The sequence below is a fragment of the Oncorhynchus mykiss genome, chromosome 10 (assembly GCF_013265735.2).
Source record: "Oncorhynchus mykiss isolate Arlee chromosome 10, USDA_OmykA_1.1, whole genome shotgun sequence".
In the NCBI taxonomy this organism is placed as follows: domain Eukaryota; kingdom Metazoa; phylum Chordata; class Actinopteri; order Salmoniformes; family Salmonidae; genus Oncorhynchus; species Oncorhynchus mykiss.
This window is the reverse complement of record NC_048574.1, coordinates 54,250,408-54,274,732: the sequence shown is the minus strand read 5'-3', so window position 1 is coordinate 54,274,732 and position 24,325 is coordinate 54,250,408. Positions and strand designations below refer to the sequence as shown.

Genomic DNA, 24,325 nt, shown 5'->3' with positions numbered 1-24,325 from the left:
GGTAGGCATTGAAATACATCCACAGGTACACCTCCAATTTACTCCAATGATGTCAATTAATATCAGTATCTTCAATATCAGAAGATTCTAAAGCCATGACATCAACTTAGCGTATGTACACTTCTGACACACTGGAATTGTGATACAGTGATTTATAAGTGAAATAATCAGTCTGTGAACAATTGTTGGAAAAATTACTTGTGTCATGCACAAAGTAGAAGTCTTAACTGACTTGCCAAAACTACAGTTTGTTAACAAGAAATTTGTGGAGTGGTTGAAAAACAAGTTTTAATTACTCAAACCTAAGTGTATGTAAACTTCTGACTTCAAATGTATATCCACAGTGAAACGAGTCCTACATCGACATAACCTGAAAGGCCATTCAGCAAAGAAGAAGCCACTGTTCCAAATCTGCCATAAAAAAGCCGCAATTAGGTTTGCAACTGCACATGGGGGAATTTTTTTTGTTGAGAAATGTCCTCTGATCTGATGAAACAAAAATGGAACTGTTTGGCCATAATGATCATCGTTATGTTTGGAGGAAAAAGGGGGAGGCTTGCAAGCCGAAGAAAACCATCCCAACTGTAAAGCACGGGGGTGGCAGCATCATGTTATGGGGGTGCTTTGCTGCAGGAGGAACTGGTGCACTTCACAAAATAGATGACATCATGAGGCAGGAAAATTATGTGGATATATTGAAGCAACATCTCAAGCATCAGTCAGGAAGTTAAAGCTTGGTCACAAATTCATCTTCCAAATGGACAATGAAACCAAGTTGTGGCAAAATGGCTTAAGGACAAGAAAGTAAAGTTATTGGAGTGGCCATCACAAAGCCCTGACCTCAATCCCATAGAAAATGTGGGCAGAACTGAAAAAGCGTCTGCGATCAAGGAGGCCTACAAACCTGACTCAGTTACACCAGTTCTGTCAGGAGGAATGGGCCAAAATTCACCCAACGTATTGTGGGAAGCTTGTGGAAGGCTACCTGAAACATTTGACCCACCTTTTAAATTTAAAAGGCAATGCTACCAAATACTAATTGAGTGTATGTAAACTTCTGACCCACTGGGGATGTGATGTAAGAAATTAATGCTGAAATAAATAATTCTGTCTCCCATTATTCTGACATTTCATATTCTTAAAATAAAGTGGTGATCCTAACTGACCTAAAGACAGGGAGTTTTTACTAGGATCAAATGTCAGGAATTGTGAAAAACTAAGTTTAACTATATTTGGCTGAGGTGTATGTAAACTTCTGACTTCAACTGTATGTATGTATATACACACACATATATATATATACACATACATACACATATATATATATATATATATATATATATATATATATATATATATATTTGTATAATGTTTAGATATAAGCCCATTCTTATCATGTCACATGTCCTTTTGGAATCAAACATTTGATCAAATGTCCACTAATAAAAGCTTTTATTACTGTTTTGAGAAAGCTTGTGAATCTCTATGATGTTCCAAAAAGAACAAAGAACACATAATCCCCTTCGTTTAGCCAAAGCTGCTGTGCTGTTCCACTGGTTTTGACTCACAGGTCAACTTGGATGGGCCTTGTAGTTTCAGGACAGTGCACAAAACTCGTGCACTATATAGGTAATGGGGTGCTGTTTGGGACGCAATCAGTGTTTCTGTAGCTTTTTTTTATGTTGAGGGGTGGACAGGTTTTACCTCCTGTTGACTGATCCATGTTTCGAGTTGTGCAGCCTATAATGACCAAGGGCTACATGATTGTAATAATAGAAAATAACACAAAAAATGTTTTCTTCCTTACCTTTTTCTCGACCCCCATCCACTCTATTAACATAGGCCAAATTGCATCTGATCTCCTCTAGGCCTACCATCACAACTGTTACAACCAAGTTTGTGTCTGAAATGGCATCCTATTCTATGTGTACTGTAGTGCACTATTTTTGACCAGGGCCTAGCGGTTCAGAGCGTTTGGACAGGAAGATCTCTAGTTCGAATCCCTGATCTGGCAAGGTGGGAAAATCTGCTGTTCTGCCTTTGAGGAAGGCAGTTGACCCCCAACAACAACGGGTCATCGTCAAATAAGGCAGATAATTAATTACACCCACCTAAATCAGTCCCTGGCTTTGAGGTCCAGAGATGGAATAGAGTGCCATTTTGGACACAATTTCCTTCCTGTGAAAATGCAAAACAAACTTGAGCAAATGTTTGATGTAGTGTAATATCAATTGTGAGAGTGAAATTTAAGATTGTTATAATACTGTTATTGCATCAAATGGTTGTTTTATGGAATAGAATAGGGTTCTTAGAACACCCTCATCTGTGCATAGTCTTCTGAGTTGGGCCTCTGGGAGCTTAATGCTGACAGTGGATTTACGATGCCTTTGGTGATAAAACCTAAAGACCGCATTCCATAGTTAGTGTTTGTGTGCTGGGAGGTACCAGGGTGGAGATGGCTAGGGTATGGATAATGATGAGAGGAACTTTGTTTTGGGGGGCAGACCCTGGTTTCCACACAATGAGAACAGTCTTTACAGCAGATATTTGCTGTGAATTAATCATTTCTTTCATATAAATCCTAACCTTGTGACCCATTCCACACAGCTGTTGGTTGTCATGAACATTCAGGAGGATGTACTTTGCTATAAAATGCTGTGGCTCAAATCAGCTCGTTGGGCTCTCAATGAATCATCTAAGGGTAGTTCTTCGACCAGCTTCATTATTGCAATAATTAATCAATGTTATGAATATATTTTGAATAAAGAAATATCGTGATTGGTGATTGACCTTGACTCTCCTCATTATTGATTACATTTTCCACGACACAATCTACAGGTAACTTCTAAAATAATGGAAACACTTGAGTAAATAAGGAATACAAAGTATATTGAAAGCAGCTGCTTCCATACAAGTGTGGTTCCTGAGGTAATTAAGCAATGAACATCCCATCACGCTCAAGGTCATGTATAAAAATGCTGGGCAGGCAATTATTTTGGCAACCATGGCTATGCCCCATAGGATGACAATGCCTCCATCCACAAGGTCACTGAATGGTTTGATGAGCATGAAAACTATGTAAACCATATGCTCAGTAACCACATTTCAATCCAATTGAACACTTACGGGAGATTCTGGAGCGACACCTGAGACAACATTTTCCACCACCATCAACAAAACATAAAATGATCAAATGTATCGTGAAAGAAAGGTGTTGCATTGGATAGTTTCCAGACACTTGTAGAATCTATGCCAGGGTGCATCTGGCTCGTGGTGGCCTAATGCCCTATTAAGGCATTTTATGTTGGTGTTTCCTTTATTTTGGCAGTTACATGTACTATGACTATGCTCGCAGGAAAACTGAAAATATATTCCAAACATCAGAGTAGTAGAAGTGTAGACACACAAACCTGTTAATCACAATATTTATTGTCGCTTGGACAATACAAAAATAATCACAGTAATAAATGCTAATTGTAATGGAATTCATTGTGTTCTAGCCATGCCGTGACATTAGTTATTGTGTAATTCTCTTTAATAGTTAGTTTAACCAAATTACAAAATTACATATGCTTGGCACTTAGCCTGTATGCAGTCTAAGGACAAGGTGAGAGACGAAAAATGCGGGGATATTGACTTGCATTTGGAGAGCAGTTAATTCAAATTAAAGTATGGATTGCTTTCTTACCTTGTCCACAGACTGCATACAGGGTAAGGAAACCGATATGTAATTTGGGTGACTATCTCTTTAAGTCCCAATGTGTGATTCATTCCTATGTATTTACATGGTAGTTACATAGGCAGTTGTAGAGTAATTACAGTGTAAGAAATTATGTGACTCTGGTGAGGTGAATAAATCAGTGAAAGCATACACAATGTACATCTAGCGATTTTGTAAGAGAATAATCAACATTTCTACATCACCTAAAGAAATCTACAGCAACGGGTGCTAGCTGTATTTAGACCTGGGTACAAATATTAGTTTTCTTTCAAATACTTTAGCTCTGCTCGATTGAGCGTGCATTGTGCAATGAATCCAATGGAATATTGCTAAAAGTGCAAACTCTGCCCATTTGGTGCTCCAGGCAGGCTCAATCAAACGCTCAAAGATTTAAAATATTAATTGAACCCAGGTTTGGCTGTGTCTCATCATACCATCTATGTTTGCTCAGCCATGAAGTTTGTATTGCTGTAGCATGGTTCTTCGGTCTCACAGTCACTTGTGGTTTTGCCCGACCATTGATCAAAAGCCTCCAAGAAGTAACAAACACCAGGAATATCCGGTGGGAAGTTTGGCGGAAGATCCTGTCTGGTCCGGGGAACGAAGACGAACTCTGGACAATCTTTCAGCAATCTGGAAACCCAAAAGGACAAATGAACCATCTTGAATGTAAATACAACGTTTAAGTATGTGCTGCAGATAGAAATGGAGGCTACGGGGCTCTCTATTCAATCAACATTGGATCCCGTTTCCTGTGCAAGACCACATAAACAATTTATCTTGTACTGTGAGAATGTGTGTATGAATTTATTGTATAAGTCCGTTACTGTCTGAAACCAAAAAGCAACAACTGGATAGGAAGTTAAGCACGTTCTCTTGAAACACAAACAATGTTGTTTTGCCTTCCTTACAAAAAATATACAGTAACCAGTACACTGCAATTACACTAGTAATAACAATGTATTAACTTATTTTCACATCTTACTTTAGTAACTGCATTTTAATAATAAAGAGCAACGCAGAAATTTGTAACAATGTTAATGTAGTAATTACAGTGTTATTACACAGGTGCAAGAAGGACTTTATTGAAAGTGCTACCAAATACCCATAAATGTTTTGGACACACATTTCAGAGGCCCTACACCATGGCTATCTTATTACAGTCCGAGAGAACAACCATAGCCCTTCTGGTTTTCATTCTTTCCTTCCAATCAGGGACAGATTTAGACTTGGGAAACCAGGTGGGTGAACTTTCTGGCCAATCAAGTGTTTTGTGAAACTGTTTTCAACTGTGCCCCTAAAGAGACCACACTGAACATCCTAGAATGTGTGTCGTAAAGACCTTGGCTTTATTGACTATGACAAATGTTGGGTAGCCAAATCAGGGTTCTAATTCTATGCCCAACAGTGGACGTAGTGTAAGAACGAAGACTAAATAGTACAGATCCAGGCAAGACCTGTTGACACTATAGGGTTTTATGGTCTATCTTCTGATGAATGCCAGTGCATCTTTCATTATTACGGTGAGTTATAGGTAGCTTGTCATTTGAAGAACACCACACAAAACATAATTTACTGTGTGACTTTTGTGATAAACAGTGTGATCCAAATTAATGAGACATTCAAATAAAGACATTATAAATACATACATGCTAATGACATGTCCAACGATGCTTTATAACCAGATCATAATGATACATGTGATCATCAATGCAAAGTGTAAACACAAGACTCTTCAAAACATTTTTTTTTAAATATAAAACATTAGCTAGTGGCTGAGCTTAGGGAGATCTGGCAGTGAAATTAACTATAACATATTTTTGTAGTGCAGAAGTGTTAAGTCACCTGTGGGTTGTGGGGCTAACGTTGATTCTTCTAGGTACGCTACAGGACTCAAACTTATTTGCCAATGTGACGTTGTTGCCAAACAGACAATAGCGCGGCATCATCACGCCAACAACACCGGCCAGAACTGAGCCAGTGTGCAGGCCAATTCTCATCTGTAAATAAAAAAAAAGATAACTTGCATTGAAGGAAAAAATTGCAACATTAAATCAAAGCTTCATTGATTATATTACGTTTTCCTTTGAAGTGACAGCTATAAGGTGAAATCAACTTTAATCCAATATAAATATAAATGTTTGTGTATTCGAAAAGTAAAGTTCACCAAGGTGACTTAAAGGAACAACAAATTGTGATTGTTCTTCAAAGACTGTCTTGGAAATCACAATCAAGTCATTGCAACTCCTATCTTTTTGGGAAATCACATTTTGACTGTAGTAAATATAATTTAAATGTAATTTGATGATAATAGTTCAAGAACATTTCCCATGCTATCGACTGATGCTTTATTTATCCACATATTCTACTTCTGAATGGATTACTTAGCCAAATTATTACTTTGATTTATTGATTGAATTTATATATCAATTTTCCAGATGCTGCTTCAATAGTAGGGAGGAAACTCACCTCATCCACCACCATCAATGTGTGGCACCCACTTTGGTCATGCAAGACAACCATCAGCTAGCATGGTGTAGAGGTTCACCGCTACCTGATGGTTGCCTTGCATGACCAAATATATGCCAATTAGGAATGATAGGGATGATTAGGTGGCCATGATGGAAATGGGGCCAGGACACCCCTACTCTTACGATAAGTGCCATGAAATTGTAATGACCACAGAGTCACCAGAGTCAAGATATCCGTTTAACGTCCTATCCGAAGGAGTAGGGCAGTTGCATAACTGACAGCAGAGAGCGTTGGATTTGAACCCCTGCTCACAACATTACATAGTATGTGTGTTCTCTGTGTATTCTAGAGGCAGCGGCTTAGACCGCTTGACCACCCAGAACACAAAGTTATATTTTAGAAGTTACTTGAATGTGATTTAGGCCTGCTTTCTGGAGCATTTTAACCAGAGGGGTATACAAAGCAGGATCTATGAGTTAGCCAGCTACTTTGGAAAATCAACCTGAAATAACTATAGATTTTCTAGTTCATTAGAGGAAAGCTAAACTTAGATGTGTTTTTGGTTGTTTAGTATATAAGACAGTGCACATTTAAAGCTTATCTTCCTAAAGAGCTGGCTAACTCCTTGATCCTGCTTTGTAGTATACCCCTTGTTTTGTGTTCAATGGTGCTAATGCTAAACTGTAGCAAAGTGAACAAATCCAAATCATGGTTTGGGTCCATAATCTGTGTTCTAGGTATTCATAAAATGGGGTCAACTACCTCTAAGCTTTCAATATAATGTCAAATGTCAATTAATATATAAAAATACAGAAAGACAGGAACAGCTGAAGCTTTCTCATTATAATCTCCAAATTTGAGATGTTGATGAGACACTGTCAGGTTGCTAGGGAGGTTACTAGCCGGCCTGACATCTGCCCATCCTCTTGACTCTGCAGGTCACACAATACACAGTCTCCCACAACATATCTGTCTCTGCTCATCAACAACTGGACTCATTCATACTATATCTATGGACTTGTGGGTTGGTGTGCATGACCAAAGTGAGTGTGACATGCATATACTGTGACATGTATATAATTCCTGCTTGATGTTCTTATAGTTGTTATATGCTGCCTTTGTGTATAGCTGTATTGTAATATGTGCAGGTAGCATATACATTCATACAGTCCTTCCCTTGTCAATAACCTTGTACATTGGGAACCCTTATTGCATTGTGTACAGTGTATTCATTACCTCTGTTTCTCCTGTTTCAGAACCATTACCATTCTTTATCCCCATGTACATTATCCGTCTGTGTGTGTGAATAAAATTCCTTGTGTGTAACTCTTGAGGTTGCCTCATCCCCCTCTTAACGGGGGAGGTGCTAGCGTGTCATAGATCAGCACAAACGAAGAGTCACTCTCTTTCAGATGAACAATATTGTCATTCTAGATATAAACAAAAACCAGCTACCAGAGAACAACTTTGTCTACATCTTGAGCAAATGGCGTAACAGTAGAAAAGCCTGAAAATCAGTTTTGTGTATAAAACTCTCTTGTCCAGGCAACTTCCTGTGCTACTCAGTGACATTCTGAAAAGGGCTTTCCATTGAAGTTTTCACACTGTGAAGAAGGTAAGCTGTAACACTCACCTTGATTGGCTCACCAGTGGGCGTCCTGACCTCATCGGACAGCTCCATCATCTTCAGCGCCATGAGGGCAATCTGCACTGCATGAGTCTCGCTCTCCTTGTGCAAGCCACCGGCCACACAGTACGCATCACCAATAGTCTCCACCTAGATACAGTCGAAAATAATAGTTGAATATCCCATAGACAAACTACATGGCATACAGTTAACTTCATCACAAGATTTGTGTAATATCAGATAGCATAGATCAGAGAGGGGGAACCATTCAACTTGTTTTTTTAAAGACGTGCCCCCATTGTCTACAGACCCTCTGATCTTAATTTCTACATTGACTGTACAGAGAGAGAATAGTTGTATAGTTGTATGATGTATGCATAGGACTTTAAGTTGAAGGATTGTTTTTCTAGCCCTCTTAATTCCTTTATTTGTCTATTAGACCATTCCAATTCATATACTCCTAATGAAAAGCACAAGTAATGGAAAACACGTCAAGTGAGCAAAAACTACTGTACCTATTTTAATTTGTCACACAGTCTTCCCCTACAGGTAGATGTTGACACATTCGAACACAAACACATTAAAACAATCATCAGGGCCAATTTAATCAGTGTGAATTAGCTTCAAAATAGTTCTTCTGGGAGTTGTTTGTTTATGTTTTACTCCGGAGCAGGAGAGCACTCGACAGTGAACAATGTGAGGTCAAATTTGATGTTCCAAATGGCACTCCATATAGTGAATTGTAGTGCACAATTAAGGGAATAGAGTGCCATTTGGAAAGCAGCCAAATCTATTTTTGGACCGGGAATGGAAACAGAGGTCCTAAAGGAACCTCTGACTTCCCAGTACTTTACGAATGATCCGTCAGACATGCTGCTCTCCTCTGTTATACTTCAGTGACACACTGATTACATTAGCCAAACTCCCCGCAGATTACAGGACAGTTGGCTGAGAGCAAGCAAGTTTGGCCATGAGACAAGTACAGTCTGTTCTTTAAGAAATATTAAACCTAGATAAAATGGTGGAATTGTGTCATTTTTGCCCAAGACTTGTGTAATCTATGAGAGAACGTAACGGAAATAACTTTCTACCATGAATTTAAAGTACTTTTGTGCCTAAATCACATAACAGTCTTATCCTGACAAGGTCAAAAACAACCATGGTCTTTCCCCTTTTTGGAGAATGTGCATCTCTTTTATATTGCAGACTCTTATTTTGGAGTAGATCTTTTAATTATTGATGGACTGTTAAGAATGCACAACTATTATTCTCTCTAAATTGCTTTGGTCAAGACATAACTGTTAAGTATTGTCTCTATTAATACATTGATGAATTATTGCTAAATTATGCAAAAGAAAGAAGTAAACAAGCCTCCACTCAAATTATTCATATCAGTTAACACATTCTTATAAAACGCTATCGAAGAGTAACATAAGGCATATCTAACCTTATTACCTCCATGGCTAAATGAATTCAAATTAAGCCGTATTCATGATGGGATGAACATAATATGGGAATGCCAGCAAGGGTCTGCAGTCAACAACATAAATTGTTGTTCTAAAAATAATCTGTTGATATAAACATAATATTATATAGAGTGCCTTACCTATTCAATCCAACCCCGTAACAGGGGATGTGGAATAAGACTATAGAAACATTTTGGGCACATTTGGAGTCCATTTTCCCAATAATGTTCATTTTAGCTGTTACACTAAGTAAGGCACTTTTTGCTGTTCCATTTCAACTGCTGTTTAACTGGTGTTTTACTGAGAAATTATATTATACCCTGTTACTTTCTGGTACTTAATTCCACACAATTGATAACTGCATTGTACCAAATGTTGCGTAGTGTTTCAATTAATTCAATCGATCCCCATAAAAAAAATATATTCAGTGGTTATTTTTCTGAATTTAGTTTCACCTTTATCAGTCCAAGTAATTACCAGGCACTTTGCAAAATAAAGCGTAACCACTAAACAGTGTTTAGTTTTATCTGGTAAATCCAGGTTTGATTGAGAAGTTCCCTGAGTTTCCTTGGGCCTTGCTGTAACACACACCTTGTATACATCCAGCTCCCCGCAGTGGTGGTCAAAGCGTGTGTACAGCTCATTGAGCATGGTGACCACCTGCATAGGTGTGCAGCGTGAACACACGGCCGTGAAGCCCACGATGTCAGAGAACAGCATGGTGACATTCTCAAACTCCCTGGCATCCACCGTGTGGCCTTGCCAAAGTTCCTGGGCAACCGTCCCCGGGAAAATGGTAAAAAGCAGATCCACCGTCCTCTTTTTCTCTTCTTCCAGGGCGAGGTGAGCATGCTCCAGGGCCGCCTTGGCCTTGCCTAGGCGCTTCTTCAAGCCGTCCTGAGCCTTGGCCTGCTCACCCACCAGGACTACGTCGCGCAGGGCGTTGTGAATGGGGATGTCAGACAGGTAGAGGCCCCGGCCAGTCAGCTCCTCCAGCTTGTCTACGCACGGGGAGCCCAGGAAGAGGATGACATTGGACTCTGAGATGTAGATCATCTGGCCTTTCAGGTCCATGAGCTAGAAGAGAGGGAAACAAGGCATGAGATAAATGTCTTTGTCTGGGTTCTCCATGCTAAATGGTACATACACAGTCAGGTCCAAAATTATTGGCACACTTGATAAAGTTGAGCAAAAAATACTATATAAAATAAATAATACAAATACTGAGCTATTTTGTATTCTCAAATTCAATTGCTCAGAGAAAGAGATTTGGTTTAACAAGTAATTTAAAGCTTTTTTCTAAAATGTTTAATGAGATTGGAGAACACGTTGGGAGGGATCTTAGACCATTACTCCTTACAGAATCTTTCCAGATCCTTGATATCCTTCTGTCATGCCATGACCTTAGTATTCTTTGTTTTCTTTATTATTTTGGTTAGGTCAGGGTGTGACATGGGTGATATGTGTGTTTTTGTCTCTTTCTAGGGTGTTTGGACTGTCTAGAGGTTTTTGTAGATTTATGGGGTTGTTTTCATCTAGGTGTTTATGTTGGTCTATGGTTGCCTAGATTGGTTCTCAATTAGAGGAAGGTGTTTATCGTTGTCTCTGATTGGGAACCATATTTAGGCAGCCATCTTCTTTGGGTATTTCGTGGGTTATTGTCTATGTTATGTTGCCCGTTTGCACATTGTTTATATAGTGGTCACGGTCGTCTTAATTGTTTTTTGTTTAAGTGTTCTTCATTTAAGAAAAATGTATTCACACTGCGCTTTGGTCCCCTCCATACGACAATCGTGACACCTTCATCTGCTCTTATGGACTGCCTTCAATTCCTTCCACAGGTTTCCAATGGTACCTGTACTGTAGTATGGATACTGAGATGGCTTTTGTAAAATGTTGATTTTGTGGTCAGTTAACCATTTCTTTCTGGATTTTGATGTGTGCTAGGGGTTATTGCCTTGCTGGGAGATCCACTTGAGGCCAAGTTTCAGCCTCCTGGGAGAGACAACCAGGTTTTTTTGCAAAATAATTCCTGGTATTTGGTCAAATTCATGATGTCATTGACCTTAACAAGGGCCTCAGGATCAGTGGAAGAAAAATAGCCCCATAACATCAAGTTTGCTAACCAGTATTGGCACTTGAATTGGAACTGGTGCTATGGTCAGATGACATGAAAATAGCTATTTTGCCACTCACACCTGTGGTGGGTTTAGCATCAAAAGGATGCATATGTAGAAAATACTTACTGTAAAAATATGATGGTGGAACTTTGATGTTATGGGGATATTTTGCTTCCACTGGTCCTGGGGCCATTGTCAAGGTCAACGGCATCATGAACTACCAAGTACCAGGACATTTTAGCCAAAAACCTGGTTGCCTCTGCCAGGAGGCTGAAACTTGGCCTCAAGTGGATCTTCCAGCAAGACAATAACCCCTACATCAAAATCCACAAAAAAAAAGGTTGATTGATTAAAATGTTGCAATAGCCATCTCAGTCTTTTGCAATGGCCATCTCAGGACATTAACCCCATTGAAAACCTGTACATAAGCGCAGACAAAGGATTTGAAGGGTCTAGAAATATTCTATATGGAGGAATGGTCTGAGGTCCCTCCCAATGTGTTCAATCTCATAAAACATGTAAGAAGAAGTCTCAGTAGCCATTATCCTCGCAAGGGGTGTATTACTTGTTAAACAAAATGTATTTCTCTAAAATAATGATTTTCACAAAAAAAATGTGCATATAATATAACTAAATATTATTTCTCTCAGATTTTGTGTACAAATTTATTTCCATCCCTGTTTGTCCCGACTCCCACCGAAGTTGGCTCCTCTTCCTGTTCTGGCAGTGCTCGGAGGTTGTCGTCACCGGTCTACTAGCTGCCAGCGATCCCTTTTCCCTTTTCTGTTGGTTTTGTCTTATTGGTTACACCTGTTTCTTGTTTAGGTTTTAGTTGGGCTATTTAAGCCGGTAATTGCTGCCTGCTCTTTGTGCGGGCTTATTAATATTATTTTCCTCTATTCATGTTAGTGGTTGTGCGATCTCCTTTGTTTTTCTCCGAACTGGTTGGGTCCTCTGGTTTTGGATCGGTCTTGTTATTGCCTGGTGTTTTGGCGTGACCATTTTACCTGCGCCGGAATAAAACATTGTTCTTTACCCTCTGCTTCCTGCGCCTGACTCAGCACCCACTACGCATAGAGTGCGTTACACTGTTAGTGAGCATTTCTATTTGCCAACGTAATCCATCCACTTGACAGGTGGGGGAAGAAGCTGATTAAACAGCATGATCATCATCATAACTATTCCCCAGGTCATTGCTGTAAATGAGAATGTGTTCTCAGTCAACTTACCTGGTAAAATAATGGTAAAAAAATGTATAAACTCAGTCAAATCTTTGAAATTGTTGCATGTTGCTATTATATTTTTTTCAGTGTATTTACTTTATACAATTTTGCTCATCTTTGTCCAGGGTGCCAATCATTTTGGACATGACTGTAAGTATTGTCTTCAGTTGTTCAGGCTCTGGACACTACAAGGTACTCAAAGAAAACAGATCTGATTAAATCATCTGTCATTGAATGGCAAATAATTGCCCAAATTACTAATCAAGGGTGAGTTTGCCGAAAGCGTTGTAGTTTATGTAGCTAAATAGCACAGTGAACAAAATTCTCCAATTGATATTATGTAACGAATTTGTAAATGTACAATATGTTACAAATTTTCAAAACGTATGTGTTACCAATTCCACAGGCTAACATTTGCTAGCTGTCTAACACTAACTAGGCTAGGGGTTAGGGTTGGAGGTTAAGTTTAGGTGTTAGGTTAAATGGTTATGATTCGGGTTAGCTAAAAGGATTAGGGTTAGCGAAATGGTTAGCTAAAGGGGTTAAGGGAAGTGTTATCTAACATTCTAAGTAGTTGCAAAGTAGTAACTAGTTGAAAAGTTGCTAATTAGCTAACGTTGTCTGTAATGAGATACGAACTCGCAACCTCTGGGTTGCTAGACGTTTGCTTTATATGCCTGACCAACCACATGTCTTATGTAACCAAATCATACTAATTTGAGTGTCCCGGATTTCAATTTACTAAATTAAATCTAGTCTATGAGACCCGGCTGTCCAATTCCATCCTGGGCTTATGTTGTTCTCTACCTCAGGGGGAGCATTCTGCTAATTAGCACATAAGAATTAACAATGCGGCATTTTGCCTTTCTGAATCTTTCTAAATCTACATTTAGACAACCTTCGATTCCATGTGAGTCATTCGTCTCAACTCCAAAGGGTCATATCCAGCAGACCTGAGTTCAAATGGTTTTGGAAATCAAAGACTGAGTCTTTGCTTGAGCCAGACAGAAAGCAGATGTTTCAAGGATATAGTATTTTCCACCTAACTTTCCACTGAAAAACGATAGTGGGAACTCCGCTCAGGCGTCTTTCTACGGCTGCTACGTTAGGTTAGCTTAAACATGACTGTACTGCCAAATGGGCGGGTTTGCACCTTTGGGACTGTTCCATTGAACCAGGCGAGCTCAATGAAGCATCACTCAGGACTTCAAATACCATTTGAACACAGGTCTGATATTCAGTCGAAATAGGGTCATACCCTCCCTGTGTCATCGGCCATGGAGCCACCTTGGTGCTTTATCCGAATGATGAACTGTGTGTTCAGCATAGTCAAGATGCCTTGGAAGGTGCACCTGATCTGGGGCGTGACGATGGCAAAGTGCTCCAGGAAGGCAGTGGGCCGCCTCGGGCCGTCCTTCCGGCTAAGTCTCTTCCGGAGGCCATCCCCGATTTGCAACAGGCCCAGGTCCTGATCCAGAAAGAGGTGGAAGGGGAAGGTGGAGGAGAAGAGCGAGGTGGGCATGGTCCCAACTGACGTGGCCCTCATGGGACTGGGGCTCAGGCTCTTGGCGTTCTTCACCACCACCGAGTAGAGCAGGCTGGGTTGCCGGGGCCCAGCCTGAAACTGCAAGGGGCCTACGCTCTCCTTGGTGCCTCCTTGAAGGTCCATCTCCATGTCCATCAACACCTCCACGGTGGTGTCGTAGAGCAGGCGGGCGGCCGCCTTGATGACCCCAGGGAAGAAGAGCTCCGTGGTCTGCCTGGGGTTGAAGTAGTAGACGGTGAGCAGACCCAGATCCTTGTCCAGGCACAACACCGACGCTTCTTCATTGTTTACATAATCTGTTCTCCTGTCTGGTTCGGCTTGCAGAGCGGCAGGTGCTAGCGGGTTTGGGCTGCAGCTCTGTTTCAACAGGACATTGAAGCTGTTCAGGAAGTCGCTGAGGGCTCCCCCCACTACCCGTAGAATATGGCCGTCCTCGTCGAAGCACGTTTGGAACAGCTCCTCACCAAGGGAGACTCTCAAAGCGTCCATGTGAATACCTGGTTGTAAAAAGGAGGTCAAAACAGTTATTAAATGTAATAGAATAGAATAACGCTATGTAAATAAAAAATGAAATACAATACTGTATATTAGAATAGAAAATAATACAAACGAATAGAATAAAACATTTTTATTTTCCACACAAGGTAAAAAATTTGCTTTTTGTTTCACAGAGGCATGAATATAACAGACCTTAAAAACATCCAAAATGGAATAAAAGCAACTCGTGTTCAGTGTTGTTTGAATTTGATCAGCTTTACAATACCTGTTTTTAGAGAATAATTCTTCATGATCTCCATTAAATTCTCTGGTCGATCAAAGCTCCTATCTTGACAGATGTCTGCGTAACACACAGAAGGGCTGTGGACAGAAGTTATATTAGTATTATATTAGTAAGCACTTCACTCCCCACATTAAGAAATGGGTCTAGATATCGTATTCCTTGAAATCCCATGCATGTTATGAAAAAAAGTTTCTAACCTACAGTTTGGCTATTTTTCCTATTCCTTGTATTGCCTTCAAAGCCATCCTGCTGATTGACCATATACAGGTCGTGATACATGGTGCATCCATGCATGGCATGTAGTCAATGGGTCTTCAATAAAAATAATATCTGAACGCATTCAATTGAACTGAACATTGTCATTTATTATAATCATGACCTTTGACAATAATGAAATATCAGGGCGGCATAGTTTAAATCATTCATTTCGCCAACATTTATTTGACTTATTTCTTACCATTTCGTGTCTAACGTATGTTGTTTCATCATTTGCAGAAAGGCAGTATGCAGTCTTTGAAACTGTAAACAACAAGTCGAGAAGTTTATTGACAAGATACTTGTATAAGAAATCTTATAGTTTGGCCCATTGCAATCACATCAACACAAGAGCAAACAAATCATTTGGTTCGAGATAAAAACCAGCAAAACCGACGTTTTTTTCCTTCCGAACTGTACATGTTCCACGGTGTAAACTGCTCTCTTCTGAGACTACACTCAACAACAGTGCAAAAATCAATTCTGATGAATGTTTTGAGACATTGCTTTATTGTAGTACAATCTCAATTTACCTCTGGACATGCCAATTTGCGGATGCTCTCCCCTAATGAATGAAGATTGACTCTAGTCTTGCTTGTCTTCCTTTGAGGTAGCACCTCCGATACATTTCCATACACATCCTTGGAAATTGCCAGTACATCCCCGGTATGGTCACTTATACATTCCTCAAAGTCTCCGGGTTCGTCCATACGACCGATACCGGAGAACGGGCATTCTCCAGAGATTTTCAGGTCTTTCAATTTTGCGCAAAACATTCTTAGTGCTTATCCTCATCTCTTGGTTACATGCAAATGTCTACATTTTGGACACGCATCTCCTGTCTCAGTTGGAAACTCCATTCCCACATCATGGCATTCGCAAGGGAGCGAGGAGAAAAAAAGGTATTATTTTATGCGCATCCTCTCTTGTGGACACCTGTCTTTCTCCCTTTCGTATGTTATAAATGCTCCGCACCTATGCCAGCAACCACATACAATATCAATAGTAAATTACATGGGCAAAAGATGAGTGAAATACCATTATCATAAACCAATGAAAACCGACAGAAGAGTCGACCTGGCCAATCGATGCGCGAGTAGGTTGGGCTCTTAAAAAATATATCCGTATGAAATGCCTTGTAGACTACTCCGCGCGTGCAGTGGACGGTTAAAGATTTGGATGATGAAATGTGCGCAATACCGTTACGCACGAATGGCTAACTGTGACTTGTCATTGGTATTTTTGGTGTGACACCCCGAAATACAGGCTTTAAATTCAGGCTTTTAATTATTTTAGTAAATGTATTTATCATGACGGGCGGTGTTATGTTTTTTGTTTTTACAGGCGTGCATTTAATCGTATATTCTAGGCCTACACGACGAAATTCCATGTTGATGTCAAGGGGAAAATTGGGTTGGAGATACGATTAACGTTTTGTTCTTCCAGCACATATTTGTAAATCCGTTTTACAAATGATGGTAGTCCTATATACTATTCATTTTACACAATTTATCCATCCCAAAACTGAGTATAGTAGGCTAGACATGACAGATGCATGTTGCATAAGAATTCCCATTACTGCCAAAATTCAAATTCTCATTTATTGTGCTTATAATAGTGTACCTGGAATAATACATAGGCTACTTTAATTGAATTGCTATTTGCTGGAAGGCCTAAATATATATTGTGTGGTCACGTTGACAGACTTGATCTTATAGAACAACAACATACAATTACATTGCAAGAGTTGAACTCAATTTGAAGTAGCCTATAGGCCTATATTTATATCTCACAAAAATTATATTTATTTTGCTATTATATCACCCTCACTAACTTGTATCAACAGGGAATCTGTTGTAACCAACAAATATCACTACATCTAGAAGCCTACAGGGGCCTACAGCCTTGCCAGTAAATTGCTTCATAAGATTTTGGTTCTAAAATTTTCACATTCAGCAATGACAGTTATCCAACAGTGTAGGCTACTTGTAATTCAAGGAGAACTCTATGGGGACTCAAGATAGTAGACAGACAGTAATCAAATTAAGACTCTTTAATCTCTTTCAAGGCTCCTTTTAAGGTCTATTTAAATTGGAATTTATTACGGTTTACAAAATAACATTCCTATTGTAAATAATATGGTAATATATAACACACAATAACCCATATCTATCAATTAATCACCAACATGTAAGCTGTGGCAATGGCACACCATTTGGACTGTTTTACTTATTTCCCCGTAACTCTTTGCTATGTCAGCTTTGAATTACATCAGTGACCCTGGTTGCTGTGGAAACACCAGCAAACCCCAGAGTACATTTTATGGGGTTTAGACAGAATGAGAGAAGACGAGGCAGGACCAGAGAGAAGTGAATCCTCCAAATTGGGCACACGATGCTTACTCTTTCTTTTTACAAGCCCCAGTCAACATCCCTTCTTTTTATCCATGTCTATTACACCACAGGCTTTCCTTAGGTCTTCTCTTGGAAAACAGAATTACCAAGGATAAGAAGTAGGCTATATGCATTCGGAAAGTATTCAGAACCCTTGACTTTTTCCACATTGTTACGTTACAGCCTTATTCTGAAATGGATTCAATTGTTTTTTCTCTCCTCATCAATCTTCACACAGTTCACATAATGAAAAGCAAAAACAGGTTTTTAGAAATGTTTGCAAAAATAAATAAATGAAGTATGACATTTACATAAGTTTTCAAACCTATTACTCAGTACTTGTTGAAGCACATTTGGCAGTGAGTACAGCCTCTAGTCTTCTTGGGTATGACGCTACAAGCTTGGCAGACCTGTATTTGGGGAGTTTCTCCCATTCTTCTCTGCAGATCCTGTCAAGCTCTGTCAGGTTGGATGGGGAGTGTCTCTGCACAGCTATTTTTCAGGTCTCTTCAGAGATGTTAGATTGGGTTCAAGTCCGGGCTCTGGCTGGGCCACTCAAGCACATCCAGAGACATGTTTCAAAGCCACTCCTGCATTGTCTTGGCTGTGTTCTTAGGGTCGTTGTTCTGTTGGACGGTGAACCTCTGGAACAGGTTTTCATTCTCTCGGTACTTTGCTTTGTTCATCTTCGCCTCAATCCTGATTAGTTTCCCAGTCCCTTCTGGTGAAAAACATCCCCACATCATGATGCTGCCACCACCATGCTTCACGATAGGGATGGTTCCAGGTTTCCTCCAGACGTGACGCTTGGCATTCCGGCCAAAGAGTTCAATATTGGTTTTATCAGACCAGAGAATCTTGTTTGAGAGTCCTTTAGGTGCCTTTGGCGAACTCCAAGCAGGCTGTCATGTGCCTTTTTCTGTGTGGCTTCCGCCTGGCCACTCTACCATAAAGGCCTGATTGGTGGAGTCGTCTCCACAGAGGAACACTAGAGCTCTGTCACAGTGATTATCGGGTTCTTGGTCACCTCCCTGACCAAGGCCCTTCTCCCCCGTATGCTCAGTTTGGCCAGGCGGCCAGCTCTAGGAAGAGTCTTGGTAGTTCCAAACTTCTTCCCTTGGGGACCTTCAATGCTGCAGAATTTTTTTGGTACCCTTCCCCGAGATCTGTGCCTAGACACAATCCTGTCTCGGACCTCTATGGACAATTCCTTCAACCTCATGGCTTCGTTTTTGCTCTGACATGCACTGTCAGCTATGAGACCTTATCTAGACAGGTGTGTGCCTTTCCAAATCATGTCCAATCAATTGAATTTACCACAGGTGGACTCCAATCAAGTTGTAGAAACATGTCAAGGATGATCAATGGCAATAGGATGCACCTGAGCTAAAATTTCGAGTCTCATAGCAAAAGGTCTGAATACTTACAGGTATTTCTATTTTTTGTTTTTAATACATTTGCAAACATTTCTAAAAACCTGTTTTCACTTTGTCATTATGGGGTATTGTGTGTAGATTGATGAGGGGGAAAAAATATTTAATACATTTTCGAATAAGGCTGTAATGTAACAAAGTGTGGAAAAAGTAAATGGGTCTGAATACTTTCTGAATGCACTAACAGTACAGTGACATAGTGCATCATGTCTTAATTATTGTTTCAAAGTGCATCCCAACCCTCATAACAAGACACACCTGGAGACAAATTAGGACAGACGCATTAATCTTATGCAATTTACAGTAGTGTGTGCAAACATTTTCATACAGGTGGCCCAGACAGATTCGAACCCACAATCCTGACACTGCAAGCGCCATGCTTTGCCAACTGAGCCACATATTACATGTTCAAATGTATTTACATAATTACATAAATAATAATGTATCTCCCCTGGGTTAATGCCTAGCTATGTAGGCTATAATGAAGTATTACTGTGAGCATCACCATTAGCGTTCTGCATTTGTATGCCGCCAACTTGTATTGGCACCAAAGTAACAACCCCCATTAGCTAATGGAAAGCCCCTCCCACCATCTCCCCCTCTCTTAATCACACGTCTTATCTTCACTGCCTAGACTGCCAAGTCACACGCGCACCCGCACACACACGCACAAACGTCGACTCCCTAGCCAAGCCTGCCCTCTCATCATCTGCCCATCTTGCATGCCCACTTCCATGCCCAAAATCTGTCTGAGAATCCCACAGGTATAGCCGACACACTCCCACACACTGTAGGCTGATTTCCTGGACCAGATTACTCTTGGACTAAGAAGTATGTTCAATAGAGAATCTCCATTGAAAGTGATTTCTAATCCAGGACTAGGCTTTATCTGTTTCCAGAGACAATACTGATATGTCTTGCCCATGCTTGGGCCTATTCACAACTGGACTGGTCATTAGACTTTTTATACCATAGTGCTGCATGTGAAGGTTGCTAAGGAATCCGAAATGTAATGTAGCCCACACCACAGTCCAGTGTGTTTACACAGAGTAGGCAATGTCCATCTGTTTCAACCGTTACCAGACTCAAACACTCCAGCAGACATAAGTGGCTGTGGGGTCCCGAAAATAGAGTTTAACTTAAATAATTTTGTTGCAATTTTACTTTTGGCAGATATACTGTATAACACGGTTACCTTCCCAATGCTGTCACAAGCTCATACTTTTAAGATAACTAAATGTTTATCTTCTTGACATTATGCTTATCTTGTGTAACATTTGAGAGTCTAAACTGGTCAAATAATGGTTGAATGATAATAATGGAGGGGCTGCAGTTCTGAATTCTCTGGAAGCCTCTTCTCTACAGCTAAAAATGTACAGTGGGGCAAAAAAGTATTTAATCAGCCACCAATTGTGCAAGTTCTCCCACTTAAAAAGATGAGAGGCCTGTAATTTTAATCATAGGTACACTTCAACTATGACAGACAAAATGAGAAAAAAAATCCAGAAAATCACATTGTAGGATTTTTTATGAATTTATTTGCAAATTATGGTGGGAAAAAAGTATTTGGTCACCTACAAATAAGCAAGATTTCTGGCTCTCACAGACCTGTAACTTCTTCTTTAAGAGGCTCCTCTGTCCTTCACTCGTTACCTGTATTAATGGCACCTGTTTGAACTTGTTATCAGTATAAAAGACACCAGTCCACAACTTCAAACAGTCACACTCCAAACTCCACTATGGCCAGGACCAAAGAGCTGTCAAAGGACACCAGAAACAAAATTGTAGACCTGCACCAGGCTGGGAAGACTGAATCTGCAATAGGTAAGCAGCTTGGTTTGAAGAAATCAACTGTGGGAGCAATTATTAGGAAATGGAAGACATACAAGACCACTGATAATCTCCCTCGATCTGGGGCTCCACGCAAGATCTCACCCGTGGGGTCAAAATGATCACAAGAACGGTGAGCAAAAATCCCAGAACCACGCGGGGGGACCTAGTGAATGACCTGCAGAGAGCTGGGACCAAAGTAACAAAGCCTACCATCAGTAACACACTACGCCGCCAGGGACTCAAATCCTGCAGTGCCAGACGTGTCCCCCTGCTTAAGCCAGTACATGTCCAGGCCCGTCTGAAGTTTGCTGGAGAGCATTTGGATGATCCAGAAGAAGATTGGGAGAATGTCATATGGTCATATGGTCAGATGAAACCAAAACAGAACTTTTTGGTAAAAACTCAACTCGTCGTGTTTGGAGGACAAAGAATGCTGAGTTGCATCCAAAGAACACCATACCTACTGTGAAGCATGGGGGTGGAAACATCATGCTTTGGGGCTGTTTTTCTGCAAAGGGACCAGGACCACTGATCCGTGTAAAGGAAAGCATGAATGGGGCCATGTATCGTGAGATTTTGAGTGAAAACCTCCTTCCATCAGCAAGAGCATTGAAGATGAAACGTGGCTGGGTCTTTCAGCATGACAATGATCCCAAACACACCGCCCGGGCAACGAAGGAGTGGCTTCGTAAGAAGCATTTCAAGGTCCTGGAGTGGCCTAGCCAGTCTCCAGATCTCAACCCCATAGAAAATCTTTGGAGGGAGTTGAAAGTCCGTGTTGCCCAGCAACAGCCCCAAAACATCACTGCTCTAGAGGAGATCTGCATGGAGGAATGGGCCAAAATACCAGCCACAGTGTGTGAAAACCTTGTGAAGACTTACAGAAAATGTTTGACCTCTGTCATTGCCAACAAAGGGTATATAACAAAGTATTGAGATTAACTTTTGTTATTGACCAAATACTTATTTTCCACCATAATTTGCAAATAAATTCATTAAAAATCCTACAATGTGATTTTCAGATTTTTTTTTCTAATTTTGTCTGTTATAGTTGAAGTGTACCTATGATGAAAATTACAGGCCTCTCTCATATTTTTAAGTGGGAGAACTTGCCCAATTGGAAGCTGACTAAATACTTTTTTGCCCCACTGTATGGGATTCCCTACTTTACCGACTGAGAAATATGAAGGGAAGGTGGCCACAAAAATATGTAAGTAAAGTAGAGGTAACGCCTCGATCACACCAACAGCGTCATTGCACAAAATGGTATACAGCATCATCTGGATATGTGTGCAACAAACATCACCTTCTGCTACCGTTTCTGTCAAGCAGTCTACGCATACAATTTGACGCATACGTTCGACAAATACAAAGTGTGCACCACACAGAACGCACTGCAAGTGCCTCTGCAAGGCAAACGCAGTGTTCCATTCGAAATGAATGTACTTCTGGTGTGCTAAAATGCAATGACGCTGTCGGTGTGATCAAGGCGTAAATAAATGCATGCACATAATGTGATACAGATGTTTTGCTTTGGGGAAGAGGCTTTCATCGGGGTGGGACAAGGGCAAAAGTGGGGTTATCTTCGGAACCGCAGCCTCCGCCTAATAATAATCATAAATGAGTTCTCACAGTTTAAAATGTCAAACTACATCACTGCTTTACTGTCGGACCACCTTTTCATGTATTTCATAACTTAAGTCTGTATTTACATCATATCTTCCTAAAATGGACACTGACCAGTTGGATGTTGTGGGATCCCATAACCATCTTTCTCTATTACAAAGTCAAAATCATCAGTCACTCAAAAACAAACAATGTGTCGACTAGCCTACCACGCTAGCACATGGTCAAGATTATAAACAAACATATCCGCGCTGTTCAATAGTTCATATAAAGCCAAACAGCAGCTACTTGACTCACAAACTTGTGTTTACATAAAGCCAGTTGTGAAAAGTTCTCAAAGTTTGTGTGGCACATATTCATTGAAATTCACCAATCCCAGCTTTAATATGAAAATGTATGTGTGCTGCTGCACTCAGTCTGCAACATGAAGGTGTATATAATTCAAAATTATTCGGAATAGATTTTTGAGTTTAGTAGGGTCAAACCTCTCCTCTCCTTTACAAGAAAAAAGATGGAATTGATCGAGGAAAGTATATGGCCTCAAAATTGTGCTTTCCCTCTCTGATTAGATTTTGCTGGTGACTCCCTGAAGTAAGCTGGTGTTGAGAAAACACAGAGGTATTGCTATATGTAATGGAAAATGAAATAGCCTGGCGTTGTCGTTTACAAAGCACTCTCACTTACTCGGAAATAGTTTTTCCCCTAACACTCCAGCAATATGAGGGAGAGCGTGAGAGTGTTCTGACTGTCTGTCTGTCTGTCTGTGCTTGAATAAGAGTTTGCATGTCTGTTTCCCTCAGCAAATAATATGCATATCACTTTTGCTATGCTAGGTCATTCAGTGGCATCAATGGTGAACAACCATTAGAAAACTATGGAAACCCATTAGCTCTAAACTTGTGACACAATAACCGAGTCACTCTGAAAACCACATAGCTATCTTGACCTTTACATTTCATCAAAGCAGCTGGCCAAGATGGCCGCTGTTCTGCCATTCTGTGCTTGTCTGCGGCAGGGTTTATTCTGAGCATATCAAAGTTGTGTACTGGGCCTGTGATCAAACAAAGGACTGTAACCTTTTCCATTCTGTACCGAGGCCCCTGCACTATGTGCTACTGTCACACCTCGTTCCAGCTTCCAAATTGAACTTGAATGATTAAGCCCAAGCGGAAACAATCGAAGAATACCTTCTTATTGCCCAGATTTAAGGAGGTGGTGACAGTTAATTGCTGTCGCTTCCAGGTGAATGGACCCACGTAGAATATGGATGATGATATCAGAGAAAATGCATGCAGTGTGGGGGCCAATTTCTCAGAGTCCTTGACCTAGACTGAAAGAGCCTGCCAACTCCGTAAGTAGGAGATTTTGTGCTGAACACCACCAAGGCAGAATCTCATTCCCCTGTCTCTCCAGCCTTTTTTCCTGCTTCATTTAGGCCCTACATTTTAGGGATATGATTCCGTACACTGCAGCTAGGTTTTTGGTGTGTGTGTGTCCATAATTATTCACAGCTGAACACCATAGCTACAAACCATCCATAGGGAATGCCATTTACGGATGTCCATCCAGCTTTGGCTCTGCATCTCAATTTTGAAATGACGAAAACCGTATTTTCAGGGTCAGTATAGTGGAAAGTACTAGGTTAATATTATTTTTTCAATATACTGTACTATGCTTCTGTTTTTATACAATTTTCATGATATAAAATCAATGGTGAAACCAAGGCTGGCGCTGAGAACAAATCATTTGATTTGATCTATAGGCAGGCCTGTTTTATCACAGGTCCTCCTGTGGGTGTCAATCGGTGTTATAATAACGACCATAGGCAG

The 24,325-nt window shown here is 40.4% G+C and overlaps 1 protein-coding gene across 1 annotated transcript; it reads right to left on the bottom strand.

Annotated features, from left to right (window-relative positions):
* Positions 1-3,390: 3,390 nt before the first annotated feature.
* Positions 3,391-16,331, bottom strand: gucy1a1 (guanylate cyclase 1 soluble subunit alpha 1). The gene is made up of 8 exons (XM_021619069.2): positions 15,745-16,331; positions 15,414-15,475; positions 14,939-15,033; positions 13,888-14,672; positions 9,878-10,363; positions 7,827-7,970; positions 5,567-5,721; positions 3,391-4,354 (listed from the first exon to the last, which is right to left on the bottom strand). Exons 1-8 carry the CDS (start codon positions 15,985-15,987, stop codon positions 4,159-4,161), a joined length of 2,166 nt encoding a protein of 721 aa, XP_021474744.2. The 5' UTR covers positions 15,988-16,331; the 3' UTR covers positions 3,391-4,158.
* Positions 16,332-24,325: the final 7,994 nt, after the last annotated feature.

Bases quoted from the DNA above. Each gene is read 5' to 3' on its own strand.
- gucy1a1 (XM_021619069.2), bottom strand. From the start codon at position 15,987: ATGTTTTGCGCAAAATTGAAAGACCTGAAAATCTCTGGAGAATGCCCG. The intron at 15,034-15,413 runs GTAAGAAATAAG...TTCTGTCCACAG, and splicing joins CATACGTTAGACACGAAATG to CCCTTCTGTGTGTTACGCAG. The intron at 7,971-9,877 runs GTGTGTGTTACA...GACTGTATCTAG, and splicing joins GGGAGCTGGATGTATACAAG to GTGGAGACTATTGGTGATGC.